Source organism: Cervus elaphus, chromosome 33 (genome assembly GCF_910594005.1).
Source record: "Cervus elaphus chromosome 33, mCerEla1.1, whole genome shotgun sequence".
Lineage (NCBI taxonomy): Eukaryota > Metazoa > Chordata > Mammalia > Artiodactyla > Cervidae > Cervus > Cervus elaphus.
This window is the reverse complement of record NC_057847.1, coordinates 29,379,018-29,396,329: the sequence shown is the minus strand read 5'-3', so window position 1 is coordinate 29,396,329 and position 17,312 is coordinate 29,379,018. Positions and strand designations below refer to the sequence as shown.

Below are 17,312 nucleotides of genomic sequence, written 5' to 3'. Positions count from 1 at the left end.
AATGTTAGGGTGTTTAAATAGAGTCTAAAGAACCCTCTTTGGCTTCCTAATAAAGAGTAAAGAATACAAGCAGTTAGTGGAACTACTGTCAAAAAACAACCCATGGTACTTGGCAAATCTATGCCTAACGTTCTTAAAGATATGTTCTTTGCTGATGAGCACATGTATCCAAGTTTTTTAGTTCTTATTGACAACATTAGTGGCAACTATTGTTACTGTCTTAAGGGCTTTGGTAGGTTTCTGCTTGGTATAAAACAGTACCTTATATTTGTAAAATGCTTTACAATTTATAAGTCATTTTCACAGTTGTTCCCTTACTTGATATTTAAGAGCTCTTTGTGGTAGGTGTAATGAGCAGTATTATCCCCAGTTTAAAGGTGAGACAACTGAGACTCATTGTGAGGTTGTCTGCTTGAGGCCTTACAATTATTAAAGGAAAAGGCATAATCACTATGGGAAACAGGCCTTCTGACTCCTAATCCAATTCACCTTTACATCTATTGTGGCATGAGAAAGAGAACTGGCCAAAGACTAAAACAAAGTACATGGGAATTATATTAAAATTCAAGTCCTCAACATTGAGCCCTAGATAATAATAGTCTTAGTCTGTTTCTTTTTCCATTTGACAAATGTATTTTTCTTGACAGGTTTCCAGCCTTCTAAGTAAGATAAGGCACTGAAAATTTTCTATGTCTACACTGATGCTCAATTATAGATAATACACGCCAATTTTCTTCCTCCATCAAATGAAGTACCATTTTTAAGAAAGATATCACCTGAAATATTTTGGAAATATAGTAGGAAGGTATTGGGGGTTAATCCTAGTTCTTGATGCTTTCTTTTGATTCCAATTTTGCAGCAGTACAGATAGAAATATTCACTAGAAAAAAAAATATCCTAGTGATTTAGATAGAGCATTAAATGCTCATACCTACAGTGTTTGGCAAACTGCAGCTTGTGAACCAAGTCTGACCTGTGTCCCATTTTTGTACACCCTATGAACTAAGAAAGATTTTTATATTTTTTAACAGTTGGGGAAAAAAATCAAAAGAAGAGAATGATACGTGATAATGATATGCATCCCTAAATAAGTTTTTGCAAAAACACAACCACACTCATTTGCTTTTGTGTTATCTGAGCTGCTTTTGCAGAGTTGAGTAGTTGTGACAGAGCCTTAAGCTCACAAAGTCTAAGATATTTGCTGTCTGACCCTCTATGGAAGAAGTTTGCCAGTCCTGGTCTAGCATCATCGTCTGCTTGCTGCTGAATTATAACATGCTTTTCTTGTAGGTGTCTCAGCTCAACTCACCAGTACACGTCTACGGAGAAACACATCTGTTGGCACCCCATTCTGGATGGCCCCTGAGGTGAGCAGAGGGCATCTATTTCTGTGTATTTGTTGAAAGCCTTGGTACTATGCCTTTTTTATGGGAAAGTCACACACTTCACAAAACTTTCAGCAAGAAGAAAATCCTTTATCCTCATTGAACTGTGAGAGTTCTGACTTGGTGGGTGAGAATGACGACAATCTCAGGACTAAGTGACGGAAGGCCCATAGAATACCTTCAGGCAGTTAGAAAAAAGGTGCCTCCTCCAGAAGATGCCATGTTCTCCAAGGGCCATGGCTTGGCAAGTTCATCCCACCATTGTGTAAATTAGAAAAGGTCACCTTCCCTGGGTAGAGGCAGGCCCAGTGACACATGACTCAATGAAAAGACAGATTTCAGTTCCAGGTGGCCTACAGAGCAATATGCCATAGTCCTAGCTATTTTATTTTAATACAGGATACATAGCAACTTCTCTTATGTACTTTTTTGTATCTCTAGTAAAACCTGGGATTTGGGTCTAATTTTTAGTTCTGGCATCACCACAAAATCCCCTGTGAAATTACACATGTAAAAGTTTGCAGAATTTCCAGGCTAGATACCAACAGACCCTGAAGCACAACTACAGCTTTGCTTGTCAGGTCAGCGTTGAATTCCACAGTTCTCTGGCCTGGGATCAGGCAAATGGGCTCTTTTAATAAGAGGACTTATGTAGTCATCTCCTTAGAGATGAGGGGAAATATATTATGAAAAACTACAAAGCCAGCAACGTTCAAATGAACAGTTTTAATTTAATGAGACAAATGACATTGTTTTGTGAAACTCAGTTGTCCTTTGCAATGTGAATCCATTTCAGAGCATGACAGCATGGATTATTTTGAGTTATTTTGTCATTCTTATTACCGCATAACATCTGGTGATCCAGTTCTCCCACCACTTTACTCTGTTTCAGCTTGTGTGATCTCCTTGTTTAAATAGCATCTCCTTTGGCCTCAAACTGGTACATCTCTGTTGACTTGATGCCAGCTTCATAATAAAAATAAATATGGGCATTGACGTTATGTGGCAAATGACCATCCAGATAATCTGGAACACGGTTTTTACTGCAACTTCTCCCATTTCATTATTACATATAAAATTATCGTTGAAACAAAGGCAAACCATAAAAATTTTCATAGGGATCTCATGAACTCTACTTTAAGAAACACTGTAGGACAAAGTCAAGATTCTTTCAGATGAGGAACAAAGACATTCATATTCAAGCCTCTCTGTTGTCCAACCTCATCTCAGGTTCCTTTCCCCCAATTTACTTGTTTTTAATGCCTCAGCAGTAGTGGAAAAACAAGTAATTCCCCAAATCTGTCTTTATATGTCATTTCTTTAAACCTTTCTATATATTGTTACATCATCTGGAGTGGCCTTCAGAACTCTGCAAATTTTCTCCTCAATCTTCAATCCTCTCTCAAATGCTATTCCCCTAGGAAACCTTCCTTATCCTTGGCCAACACTGAGGCTCTTTTCCCTGAGTGTCCACTGAAGCCTTTACACTCTCCATTAGCAAGCTATGACCATTGTGCTACAGTTATTGACAAGCAGGTCTTCTAACTGAACTCTAAACTCTAGCAGGGACTTGGGATGCTCGGCTCTCAGCATAGTGCTTAGTATAGAGTAGGTGCTCAATGTGCATCTGTTGAATGAACGAATATATTGGTTAAAAAGGAAAAGTCAAAGAGAAAATGAGTTTGGAGGGTAGATTGAGGAGGGCTTTATGACTATTGGTATTCACACATTGCTCTGTTGATTTTGGTTAATTATTTATTTAAAAAAATTAAAAAAAAATTTTCATTGGTTAATTTATTATTAAAGGAAAGTGTACCTGAGGCCACTCAATTCTTATTTAGGGTGGCATAAGTCAAAAGATGGTATTCCCATTCCAGTCTTCAGCAAGTTGGTGTTCTCAGAACCACAGAACACAGAAAAGGGAAAGCTGCCCTTGGCTTTATACATTTCTCATGAACTGTTTGTGACTTTTAGGTTTCAGCTGGGTTGAGGAAAATATGTGGACTGTTTCTACTATGGGCAGTTTAGTGGTCCATGGTGAGCTTCTGTTGCCCAGATTGCCTGGAACTGGTTCCCTTCTTATCAGGGAAAAGCTAGTGTTGCATCTTGCCTGCTATAGTGGATAAATTGAGGAGTAGGCAGATTATGGTGTGGAGACCTTGAGAGTGTCTCTCTGGAGCAAGTGCCCAGTTCCTCTGAGTATGACTCAGGGGTTCTTTCAGAATGTGTGCTTGCATCTAAGACATTTTGGGACCAGGCTGCAGCTCCTGGGACTCAGTCCCACACTGTCCTCATATTTTTATTCCCCAGAGTCTTTTTGCTCCATGACCCTCTATAAGAATGTCCATAGGAATAATCTTACATTTGTCAGTTCCATTCAACAAACTTAAAAAAAATTATTTTATTGAAGTATAGTTGACTAACAATATTGTATTAATTTCAGTAGTGATTCAGTTATACATATACATATATATATATATATTCTTTTTCATATCCTTTTCTATTATGGTTTATTATAGGATACTGGTTATAGCTTCCTGTGCTATACAGTAGGTCCTTGTTGTTTGTCTATCCTATACATAATAGTTTGCATGTTAACCCCGAACTCCCATTCCATCCTCCCCTACCCTCTCACCCCCTTGGCAACCCGAAGTCTGTTCTCTATATCTGTGGGTCTGTTTCTGTTTTGGTGATAAGTTCATTAATATCATATTTTAGATTCCACATATAAGTGATATCATATGGTATTAATCTTTCTCCTTCTGACTTACTTCATTTAGTATGATAATCTCTAGGTCTATCCATGTTGCTGCAAATGACATTATTTCATTCTTTTTTTTTTTTTTTTTTAATGGCTGAGTAGTTTTCCTTTGGGGCTTCTCTGATAGTTCAGTTGTAAAGAATTCACCTGCAATGCAGGAGACCTCAGTCGATTCCTGGGTTGGGAAGATCCACTGGAGAAGGAATAGGTGACCCGCTCCAGTATTCTTGGGCTTCCCTTGTGGCTCAGCTGGTAAAGAATCTGCCTGCAATGTGGGAGATCTGGGTTTGATCCCTTTGTTGGGAAGATCCCCTGGAGAAGGGAAAGGCTACCCTCTCTAGTATTCTAGCCTGGAGAATTCCTTGGACTGTATAGTCCATGGGGTCGCAAAGAGTCAGACACAACTGAGCGACTTTCACTAGTGTTCCTTTCAACAAACTTGTACTGTCCTTCTGTGAGGCCAAGGTTGGGGTCAAGAGGAGTCCTTGAAAGGATAATCAGTAATGGTTCAAATGGATATTGTCTTTATATGGTGGCCTGCATAGTATATTGACCTTAACATGCTTTCATTTCTGCTTATGTGAATAAGTGCTATTTAGGTTAAATATGGGAGAAGGCAATGGCACCCCACTCCAGTACTCTTGCCTGGAAAATCCCATGGATGGAGGAGCCTGGTAGGCTGCAGTTCATGGGGTCGCTAACAGTCGGACACGACTGAGCAACTTCACTTTCACTTTTCACTTTCATGTATTGGAGAAGGCAATGATAACCCACTCCAGTGTTCTTGTCTGGAGAATCCCAGGGATGGGGGAGCCTGGTGGGCTGCCGTCTAGGGGGTCACACAGAATCGGACACAACTGAAGCGACTTAGCAGCAGCAGCAGCAGATTAAATATGACAGCAATGCGTGTAATGCCAATGCCAGTGGAATAAAACGACTGCATGCCACCAGTGCTTTTACTTTGAAAACACAGCTGAAAGCTCCTTGATCCTATTTTATTTTTTATGATTTATTTAGTTTTGGCTGTGCTGGGCCTTCATTGCTGCTTGGGCTTTTCTCTAGTTGCAGTGAGCAGGAGCTACTCTCTAGTTATATTGTTCAGGCTTCTCATTGTGGCGGCTTCTCTTGTTGTGAAGCGCTGGTTTCAGGTCATGTGGGCTTCAGTAGTTGCAGCACATGAGCTTAGTAGTTGCGGCTCCTGGGCTCTAGAGTAGTTGTGATGTAGTGGCTTAGTTGCTGCTCAACATGTGGGATCTTCCCGGATCAAGGATTGAACTTGTATCTCCAGCATTGGCAGGCAGATTCTTTACCAGCGAGTCACCAGGGAAGCCCCTATTTTTGAGAAATTGAACCAAATTATTTTTTTTCCATTTGCATTTTGATTTCACCAGCCTGAGTAACTCCAATATCTATAATAATTCAAATAGGCTATAGGCTTCAAACCAGATAGCTGATGAAATGTGACCAGACCACCATCAAGTCTTGACTTGCAGTTTAAACAGCAGTTCACCAGGGCAGCTTGAACCTGTAGCATGAATTATCATATTCACAACACTCTCCACTTATTTTCTCTTTGCCACCTCATGTAGATACTAGTAAGGTTGAAAGATGCTGAGTGAAAGTGGTATCAACTCAGCCATGTAGGAGAAGGAAAATTCCAGGGGGTGCCTTTAGGGTTATAGTACTTTGAAACACTGCTTCTGGGGAAATATTGGCTGGCATAGTAAGAGTTATTCTAGAAGTCAATATCAGTAGAGTTTTTTTCTTTCTTTTTTTTAAACAAACTGAGCATGTCAGTAGCATACTGTGACTCAGGAAGATGATTTTAAATGGGAAAGAAAGATGCTCAACATAGAAACCAAGAGTCAGACCCAACTGAACGACTGAACTGAACTGAATCACATTGTATTCTCCCTGTGTATTCGCTTTCACGTGGCCATGATGTTATAAGGACACCAGTAATACTGGATTAGGGACTCATTCTGCTCCAGTATGACCTCACTTTAACCTATTACATCTGCAGCAACCCTATTTTCAAGTAATTTCACATTCTGAGGTCCTGGGAGCTAGCACCTTAATGTATCTTTCTTGGAGGACACAATTCAACCTGTAACAACTCTCCAAAATAGTTAGCACCCCTCCTCTGTAGTAAATAATTCAAATTTCTAAGGTAATCAGCCAGTCATTTTGAATCTACAGATCCTCATGTTACAGGTGCTAGGTTAGTTAGCTCAGCTTTGCCTGTCTGCACACACGTGCGCGCGCACACACACACACACACCCCTCTCTCAGCCTTAGGTGTTTGAGGCAAACACAGTTCTTTTTGTTTGTGCTAGAATGTACCATATGTTGTTCTGGATGTACCATAACAAACTGCCTTCTCACATGGAGCCTCAACACCTTGAGGATTCTGTGCTGGTCTACCTGCTCTCTGGTCAGGTATTTTTGGATTATCTCCGAGATGCTTGGTGTAGGTCAATTCCCTCAACCTAATTAACACTGAGCCTCTGATCTCCCTCCTTGCCTGTGACTGTGGCTTGTATCTTATATATTTGTATATAAAGCATCGGTAAAGGGGGAACTGCATTAACTCACACGACCCTCCCTTTACCCATGTTTATTGCCTCTTTTCTCAGTCACTGTCTCCTGATAGCCAGTTTCTTATAATCGTATGAATAATAACATCCCACATCTGCATAGAACTTTTACAAATATTATTTTTAAGCACTCATTATCTGTGAAGATGCCAGTTAGTTAGGCATGATGACATTGATTTTATAGAGAAGGAATCTAAGGCTCTGCCAAGCTAAGTGCCCAGGAACACTGGGTGGGTAGGTGGGTAACAGTAACTGGAATCCGTGTGTTGTGACTCAGTGAACTAAGGCACTTCCAATACAACCCATGCCCACTGTCAGTATTGGATTGTTTGGCTAGTATTTGCATTGAACATCCACCAGATAATATCCTGGTTCATAGCAGAAAGGGACACAAGCCTGATTTATGTTTGTTTATGGTGATGGCAGGGGTGTAGGACTAGCTGACCCTTAATCTACCTTTCCTACCATCACAGATAGTGCAGAATTAAACTGAGTGTTTACGAATGATTGAAACCCAAAGAAAGTGACCAAGATCATCATTATTGTCTTTATTGAGAATATTTGTAGACTCTGTTAAAACAATGCCTTACAGTTAGCTGGGAAGCACTGGTGAGACCATGCTGATTGTTAAAATACTGAAATACTCTTGTCCTAGATGGTAAGTGGCTGCCATCCAGAACCTCTAGAGTGCTCTTTGGCCACCAGAAGTGCCTGTCTCTTTCCCTGGACACCCAGATTTCCTAAGAGCCCAGCAAATCCAGGGGATAATGTCTAGGAAGAAGGGTGTCTTAAGAACCAGCTTCAGGGCCATGTGTCGCTGATTGGCAGATAGTTTGAATATTTCACCTGCTCAGCAGACATATAGTGGGAAGAACACTTGCAATTACTGAGGATGTGCCCGTGAATGCACTGGGACTGGGATGGGCGCTTTTTTAACATGTTGTTTTATTTCATTCTCACAATGGCCCTCTGGAGTAGATACTATTTTCTTCATTTTACCACTAAGGAAAGTGAGGCTCAAAGAGCTGTAGGAGATATTGTATCCAGATTCACATATCTGGTGAGTACTGGAGCTCTTTGAATTTTCAGAGAGCATGGGAATCCAAGTTCCATTTTATAGGTGAGGAAACTAAGGCAGGGAGAAGATACTCTTTGAGCTGGTTCAGGTCATATTTGGCCCCAGAATTCAGGTCTCCTGGTCCACTGGCCTTGTGTTCCTCAGCTTCAGTGTTTTCACGTGGGACATATGGTCAGGAACATGTGTGCCGAGTTGACTCCTATGTCAAAGCAGTGCAGAGATGGAGGGGTGGTGGAAGAACACTCTGGAGTGTGAGTCACATCATTTTAAAAGACTTACATGAAGGACCTATCACCTGTAACTTATAGGTTGATTACACTTTTCCCTCCCACCAATGAGAGAAGCAGCCTATAGATTAACCATCCAGTTTACTTGGCATCTTCCTAAAACAGCCAAAAGTCTGTTTCTGTATTAGAAAGCAGAGTTGTGGATGAAATAAACATTTGCCTCTTTTTAGAAAATTTTTTTTCACTTTTACTTCCATCTGCTGGTTGTTGCAAACAAGAGCTAATCAGCTGAGCAGAGAAACAGATGTGCTGTGACGGCTCCAAAAATGGGTCTCTCTCTGCTTGGCAAAGGGTCGTTGACAGGGGATGGTTGCCATAACAACCGGCTTACACCAATGCAGAAATATCACAGGCTTTTTGCAACCACTCTTGCCTTCATTAATTATGCCATTCCTAGCTAAACGATACAATAATGCTCTTTCCTTTGGCACTGCCAGGAATAGAGATGACGAATGAGATGTTTTGTGCTGATGGGCTGAGAAAGTCATAAACCACTACAGAGCTGAAATATTATTGTTGTCATTATTACCATTTTGTTCCCTAAGCTCTAGCTAATGGATTTGGTACCCAATAAGAATTAATAGCATTTGTTGAGTGCTTACTATGTGCCAGGCACTAAATGCTTTGTATGAATTAATTCATTTGTAATCCTTACAACAACCCCATGAAATTATTGCTATTACTGGCTCAGTGTTTTAGAGAAAGTAAATAAGTCACAGAAAGTTCTTGTCCTTGGACAGCTGTTAGGTGATGACACCAGGATTTTAACTCAGATATTTAGCTCCAAAATCCCCGCTCTTAACCACTATACTAGAGCAAACTGTTTATGACTACCAGTATACCAGATAAGATGAATATCTTTTTTTCCAAGTTAAAAATTCTTTTAAATAAGAATCATACTTCCTAATATGTTGAGGAAAATACAATATTTCAGCATGACACTAGAAACCTGTATAGTTAATGCCTCAGAGAAGGATCTGGAAAAGTAAAATAGCAAAGTTCTTCAGAATAGAATTTAGATTTAGATTTTAGTTATAGCCCTGCCACTCATTTTAAAAAAGTGAATGTGGTTCAGTTATTTTAATATGGCTTCATTTTTGGTAGTAAAGATAAGAGTACAAATTTTGGAGTCATAGACCTGTGAGCAAATAGTGCACACACCTAATCCTGGACCTCAGACGAGTTACTGAATATTTTGATTAGAAAGATGGGAGAAGTTAAAAGAGGAAGTGAGAAGGGAAAAAAAGCAGCCTCAGAGGACAAAATGAAATGTCCTGAAAGTGCTTGCTGCCATACTCAGCGTGGTGTGAGTAGTGAAAATGGTGGGGCCTATTGCCTAAACCCTACCTCTCCTGCCCTGTTCTCAGCTCAGAGGATTGGCCTGGGTCGTCTCTGCCTCTGAGGTCCATTCTGGGTTTCAGAGAACATTAATGGTTTCCGGGGGAAAGAGAGTCTTCCCACTCTCACATTCCGAGCCCCTGGAGTTCCTGGGATAATGAAGGGGGGACCTCTCCAGGCTCTCAGTAAGGGTGAAGTGATGACAATGGTGGGACTTTCAGGGCCTGATTTTACCCAACTCTGTTTTAAAAGGCTGGGGATTCTTGGGACCCCACCTGCCAATCACTTCACTGTGAGGTATATAGGCTTTGGTTGCTCAGGAGATTCAAGTGAGAGGTTTGGAACCTTGGATGGTTGACTGAAAGACCTGTGTGTCTTCCCTCACAACTTCCATCTCTGAGATTCTGCAGCCGTTTGTGTTCCCTGATTCCCCCCAGGTTCCTGGGTCAGCCTGTGAGAAGCAAGGATTCCCTCCCTTCTCGTTCTGGGGCAGACCCTGCTTGCATTCCCAGGGTGGTCCTGTCTTTGAGGGTCCCAGAGCACAACCCAAACACTTGGGGCTGTGGTGGGTGAAGGGTCACAGTGACTAATGCAGCCCCAGATTTCACCCTCTGCTTCAGCCCCAGCTCCCCTCTCAGCTGGAGCTCTGCGGGGTTGAGCCATATATCATCTGTCACTGTGGAGGTGGGGGGTTGGCCCCAGAGGTGGTGGTGACTTGTCGCTACCCTCCTCCTGGCAGATCTAAATACAGAACCCCATTTGAGGCCTCAGCTTCCAGATGTGCAGAAGCAGGAGGAGCCCCCAACCTGCCTCCTGCTGAGGGCTGAGTAAGACGTATCGAAGTCATAGCCTCTGTGAGCATTTAGAATTCCCTGACTGTCCTCCCACCTCTCTCTGGGGAGGTGAGAAAGATCAAGGCACCTGTTGTTTCCCCTTCTTCATCCACCAAAGATGAAGAACTGTTCCTGCAGGGGCAGAAGTGTTTGCTGAAGAAATGTCAGAGCCCGCCTCTGCTCCTCCTAGGCTCCGAGTCAGATCACCCGGCGGCTACCCTCTGGTTAGCGCCTCCACTGCCCTGCCCCGGGACCAGGGACTCAGCCCCACAGAAGGGGAAAGGAGTTCACAGCTAGGCCAGGGCTGCCCTGGCTCCGCTGCACGATGGACCCTGAGCTGTTGGAGGAAAGCAGAGGGAGGCGGGCAGTCAGCATTAGGAATGGGCCCCAGGGGAGCCTGGGGTGGGCGTGAGGCTGGAGCATGTGGAACTTCTATTCATGGCACTCTATTATGTCCCAGGTTTTTCCCGTATCTTCTTTTGGTTTTAAAAAGATGAAGGAAATCACTCTTTGCCAGGACTGTGTGATATTCCCAAGGGTGCTCTGGTTTGCACGGTGATGTCAGTCTGGGAGAAGACATCACCCAGAGACCACGTGTGGATAAAGGGGAGTGCCCATGCAGGAACATTCAGATATTCTGTTCGATTTGCTTCCCTTCCTGTTTTTCAGATGTATTGCAGAGGAGAAAAGCTGCCTGCAACCCCTCCCCTCATTGGTTTCTTATTGTGGCTTATGCTTCAGTTCTGTTACCTACTAGCTAAATAACTTGGGGAGAGTTTCTTAACCCTACTGAATCTGTCTCATCCCCTAAGGTAGGAACACCTGACCTAACAGCTGTGAAAAGAACGAAACTGTAGAACTCCCACTCTGGTAGGATTAGAGCACTAGCTGACAAAGGGAAGGGGTAGCGGAAGGAAAAGTGAGGGCATGGGGAAGTGAGAGGCAGTAGAAACTCCACCTGCTTAAGTGGAGGGAGTGCTGCATGCTCAGAGTATGATAGTTACCGTGGCTATGGCTTATGACAGAACACGAAATCCCTTTGGGAGTGTCTTAGCATTCTGTGTATTATAAGAATCCCTGGGAGATGCCTCACTCATGGAGAAGTCATGGACTTTGCTCCTGGTTTGGCTACAAACCAGCTCTGTGACTAAACTATTCCCTAAGACCTCAGTTTCCTCATCTGTGAAGTAGGGGGATTGACTTAATGAATCCTAGGATCCCTTCCAGCATCCATCTCTAATTTGGGGAAAGCTGCTAAGGGAGGGCAGTGGGATTCTCCTGGGTCTCCAAGCACATCTATTTCTTCAGAGTCTTTGAGTACTAAGGACACATACAAAAATTTGGGGTCACTGATTTTGCTTTCACAGAGGAATTCTGTGATACTGGTCCTGAGTCTGAGAGCAGGGCTTGCCAAACAGTTAAGTGTAAGTGATATGTTGGGCTTCCCTAGTGGCTCATTGGTAAAGAATTCACCTGCCAGTGCAGGGGATATGGGTTTGATTCCTGGGTCAGAAAGATGTCCTGGAGAAGGAAATGACAACCCACTCCAGTAGCCTTGCCTGGGAAATCCCATGAACAGGGAAGCCTGGTGGGCTACAGTCCATAACAAAAGAAACAACAAAAGTGATATGTTTCCAGGGCTTTGGGGAATTTCAGTACAAAATTGGTGTTGTGTGCTGGCCTCAAACCCAGAACAGCCCCCCTGCCCTCCGCCAGCCATGGTGGGAAGCGGTGTTGTGTGCCTGTGCTCTGCGTCTTTTTAAGTTGAATCTTGTTTTATTTTTCTAAAGGCATAAGCTGAGTGTTACAATCCTGAGAAAAGGCTTGTAGAACATCATATTTTAATTAGAGAACTTTCTCAATTTTATGTGAACAGCATAATTTAAATTATTACTGGCAGTTTCTCAGTATAAGGAATATATATTCAGTTCTAGCCTTGAGTTTTATGAATGAACCAAAAAAAGCACCACCCCATCAATTTCAGTTCTTCTAGTCCACATCCCTTTTGGAAAGAAACCCCTCAAATCTCAAATGTATTCTCCCTTGAAGTTATATTTCATCCAAGGGAAGAGATTTCATGTGCTTGTTCAATATCTCAGCTTGTAACACTTTAAGATGTTTGTATGTAAAACTGATGAATAATATTTGCCACTGGAATATTTATAGCTGCAATTTACAATTTTAGGGAAATTCTATTTTAGAAATCTTTATGATCAATAACATTTATTAATTATGCTGTGTGAATTATGTAAGCAAAATTAAGAATCCTATTTGCCTTCCTACTTCTCAGCCCATCTTATTTGCCAGTCTGTTGACTTTATTTTTGGGCTCAAGGTCAGCCAAGGATTAATAGCTTTAGGTCTATTTGCTTTGCCTCTTTTTAAGCTGAATTTAGCTCTTGAGATAACAGCATTTTGCCTGTGTACTTGACTGAAATTTTAATCTTGACCTTTGGTTATAATTTTGGATCACACAATCAATTCTAGTGAGATGAGAAATCAGAACATATAAAGCAAACCTAATTGCATTTTTAATGACATTTTAAAAATTAGTGGAAAAATAAAATAGTCTGAATAACAGCTATTGTCTTTTAAGTTTTGTAAATCATTCTTTAAAAGAACAAAACATATTTTTCCTTATGGTGGATGATGCTACTGTAATATTATTTGCTTAAACATATTGGTTAAAAATCACATTATTGAAAGAGATTTCAGCCCAGCAGTTCTTTGATTTTTCATCTGATAAATGGTTTAAGTTAAATAGTTTGGAGAAATCTAGGTTTTCTGAATGCAGGAGTTCATATGTTGACTACTTTTTATTCCCCTTATATTCAGTCTAATACAGATAACTCTTCGCAAATAATGAAGACTTTGAGTTGAGGAGAGACTGTTCTCTCAGGTTATTATAGCTCAAGTCTTTCTGCAAAGATAGAGGGTAGATCTCACCCCTGTTTTGGGAACTTTACCAGTAAGCCCTACTCTTGGTCTAGGTTGAAATGAAACTGCAATCATGGGACATTCCATGGGACTGTGGTGGCCTGAGAAAGTGAAAGTACTATGCCTAGTCTTGTGCTTACAATGGAAAGGGGTATGGTTGAGAAGAGAATTCTTTTTAAACTTGTGCGACCCTAGTTTTACAACCAAGACATCACCTTTAACCTGTCATCTTGCTGATGAAGAATCCCCACAGCCAATACATACCCCTGAGGAAGTAACCACACCCTTTCGAAGATCAAGGCAAACTTTCCAATACTTATTTATATTTTCAAGACAGAAAAACAGACAAAATTTGTTCTTTTTTGTTATAGAAATAATTTGTGTTCCCTGTAGATATTTTAGTAAATGTAGACAGTCTTATAGAAGTAAATCAATAAAATATATATTACCCATGCATCTATGATATCCTCTACTAACATTCTAGTACCATAGAAAAAGCTGGGTAATCAGCATTTCCCTAAGCAGTGCTTCAGACAACCCCCAGGGGGAAAGGGTTGCTTGGTTTACACAGGAAGAAGAGATACAGGGAGATTAAATAATTTGCTAAAGTTATCCAGTGAGAAGGCGGCAAAACCAAAATGAAGGTGCCTGGCTCTGGGACCTTTTTGCAGCCACCAGAGGGCCAAGTCTTTTCACACTCCCAGAGCTTTTCACAGTTAGTTTTCTTCAGCTCATGACTAAAGAAGGGTCAGCCTCCTCAACAGAACTCAGTGGACCATGCCCAAGGATGGATAAGGAAATGATATGTGCCAAAGCGGTTGTGTTATCAAATTGTAGCTACAATTTCACCCTATAAGCTCCTTTAAGAGAGGGGAGGAGGGAGTGACTGGGGTGGATTTGGAGTCTTAAACTTTGGAACTTGTTAGCTTAAAGAAGTCTTACGAGAACTGCCCTAACAAAGAAAACTGACTGCTAGCTTTTGCTACAAAGACCAGTAGAGCTAAACTATAGTGAAAACGTATTTCTTGTCCTCAGCTCCCTCCAGAAAGAAGTTTTGGGGTAGCCCAGGAGGTAATGACCAACATATCAGAGGCTCTAGCCCATCTCCGGGTAGAATAGGTATTGGTATTGAGCACTGAGGTTGTTAGTGCATAGATATTGACAGAAATCCAAACATTAGTGTCTTTCTCCTTCCTAAAATAAGCATCAATGTAGTCTAAGTGTATCAGAAAAGTCATAAGTTTGCATTTCAAGGTAGGAATGTGGACATGCTCCATTAACCAGCATCCAAACAACTGCTGTGTTGTTGAAGCTTATCTTCCTTAATGGAGGCATTATCACAGCAACCAGCATCTTTTCATAGACCTTAACACCTTCTACCAAATATTAGCAATACAATCCACTCAAAATTCTAGTCATCCAGTTCATACCCCAGAATAATCTACTCTTTGCTAAGTAATTTGCATAGAGAAGTTAGCCTTTCATTTTGAGATACCCCCAAACCACTTATTTTGAAATCATGAAGTCAGTATGTTAGAGCTGGAAGGGATACTAGAGATTATTCTTCCCCACCTTGCCAGTTTATAGATCTAGGAAGTAAGATCACTGTAACTAAAGAACCCTCAGCTCAAAATTTTCAGGGGACTTGATCAGAGGGACCCAGCTAGTGAATAATGGAGTTCAGACTTTCTGATTCCAATCCCAAAGTTTTTCAGCATAGCTTCTCTGATGAGTGCCACAAATTGATATGGATGGGAAAGGAAGAAAGATAAGACATAATCCTCACCCTGTGTTACTTCTGTTTACTTCAGGGGTCACTTTGATGAGATCGTAAGACTGGCCCCTTTAAAACCTAGAAGAAGTGATGAGGCTAATGATAGATTAATACCAAGTGGATAAAACTACTCATTAAAACTCAGAGGCAGCATAAACACTCACTGATATCATGCGGAAGAATGAAAGGTTGTTAAAGGTGACTATGCAGAAGTTTGTAGGAATTTATACATCCTGAAACTCACTGAGACTCAATGAGTCAGCGTTTTAATCTTGGAGCCAGTAGGTCATTAGCAAATATTGCTGTAGAACTCTCTTTAATTCAGTTAATTCTTTGCTCTTAGCTTTTGCCAGGTGCACTTACATACACATCACGTGAAACATTCTAGAAGACATATCTTCTTCTTATGAACATGCTTGTGAGACTCTAAAATCAACTATGGAGAATTCTTACTTTGTACAATTGACATTCATTAGCAGTTTTTCTATTCACAATACTAGATTAAGAGAAATATCCCAGTTTGTTAAAGTTCATGATATACAACCTTGTATCAACAATATATACACAGTATTATAACTGTGTATTCAAACTACAAATTTTGACTAGTTGTGTTGGCAACCAACAATAGGAAGATTAAAGTCTATAGAGTTGTGAAATGTAAGATATATTTACTGTAACATAAAATTCCATGTAGTCACTAAAAGCACATCAGTGTTTCATTGTTACCCTTTAGTATATTCTGTTTCTGATCCTGATTGAATTTTGTTTTTCTTATTGAATCTACGCACAGGAAAAAAGTTTCCAAGAGCACACATGGCTTTTCTGTACCTAGTTAGGCATAGAGCTTAGACTCAATTTGAACTTGCTGTACTGCCTACCAAACTGATGTCTTCTTCCTGACTTCCCTGTTTTGTGAATGGTACCATCCTTCTCCTGGTCACCCAGGTCATATGTTAGTCTTCCTTGGTGTGCCCCTTTCCCTAGCCTCCCAAGTCCTGCAAGTCTTCCCTTGAACTCTCTCTCTCTCTCACCTGTTCTATCTGTCTCATTCCACTGCCACCAACATCACTTATACTCCTGTGATTGAAGCAAAGGCTTGACGTTAAGGGAGAGTATACACTTGCCTCAAGTATGTCTCCTCCTGGGGGCAGCAGAGCTGAGGTGGAGGGATGGAAGAGGATGAGATGTTTCGGGTCATGGGCCTGTGGCAATGCCATTTCAAACTCCCCTCTCTTCACCCCTTTAATAAGACTTACAGAACCTGGGAAACCTGGTCCCAGGGCCGCGCACTTAGTTGCCACTGCCATTCACCTTTTCTTTGTGGAGCATGGTAACAAGCGATTCAGAGAGCTCTCTGAGAGGTCACGTTCTCCTGGGGGCAAGACCAACTGACCATCTAAGCATTCTTAACTCAGTTTTATTTTACCTAGAGACAAGGAGAATGCTGAGCTAAGGAGAATGAAATTGCTTTTTCTCCTAAAGAAACAGTTGCAGACTTTGATGTTGCATTGACAGGAATACAGTTCCAGGATGTGTTGACCTTCCATCAGGGATGTAACCTCTTAGTGTGTGTCTTTGAATCCCATCACCCATAACTCAGTAAAGAGAAAGGGAAAGAGAGACTCTCTCTGAAGACATGGAATTTAGGTGAAACAAATCTCAAAGACGTGGCTAGTTTGGTCAAAATATGAGGACAGATGCTGATAATTCAGGTTCCTTGACAATCTTTATTATTAAGAGTCCTTATCATATTATGATGTTTAGATGTCTCTCCTCTGCCTGGGCTCAAATTCTGTCCCTGACCGTGACTAGCTATGGGCTCTGGGGAGGCTATTTAACTGTGCTATAGCTCAGTTTCCATGCCTACTAAGGCAGTAATAGTACCTGTCCCACAGAGTGATTGTGTACCTACCTAGGACCATGCTGGCTCATCAGTGCTTAATAATTATTTGTGAGTTATTTTACTTCAGAAATTTTCTAGAAACTTCTTTAGAAAGCTAAGCTTAAATAATTCCTTCGTCACATTGCTAGCTGAGTTGAGGGAAGAGAATTTGGCCAAAGGATACTCTTCTATTAATCAAACTGAGCTGAAGATAGTATGTGTCTGTCTGTGAAGAGAAGTGAAAACGAGATACACGTTTTGAATATTTTATAACAGCACTTGAGAAACGATAGGATATCTCCATTTCTACCTTTGGACAGGTTCTTGGAATTGCCTTCTGTGTCCCATTCAAGATTGCTAGAAGTCAATTGGAATTTCTTCCTGGAAGTTGTAGACTAGGGGCACTAGATACTTTCCATTATCTTGGTTGGCCTGAATTGG

At 41.3% G+C, this 17,312-nt stretch overlaps 1 protein-coding gene across 1 annotated transcript in view; it reads left to right on the top strand.

The window, feature by feature from the left end:
- The window catches only part of MYO3B (myosin IIIB), a 405,543-nt gene that overhangs the window by 12,832 nt on the left and 375,399 nt on the right, over positions 1–17,312 (top strand). The window contains exon 6 of the mRNA XM_043894526.1: positions 1,291–1,367. Within this exon, the coding sequence (XP_043750461.1) occupies positions 1,291–1,367 (77 nt within the window). The remainder of the gene's footprint in view (positions 1–1,290; positions 1,368–17,312) is intronic.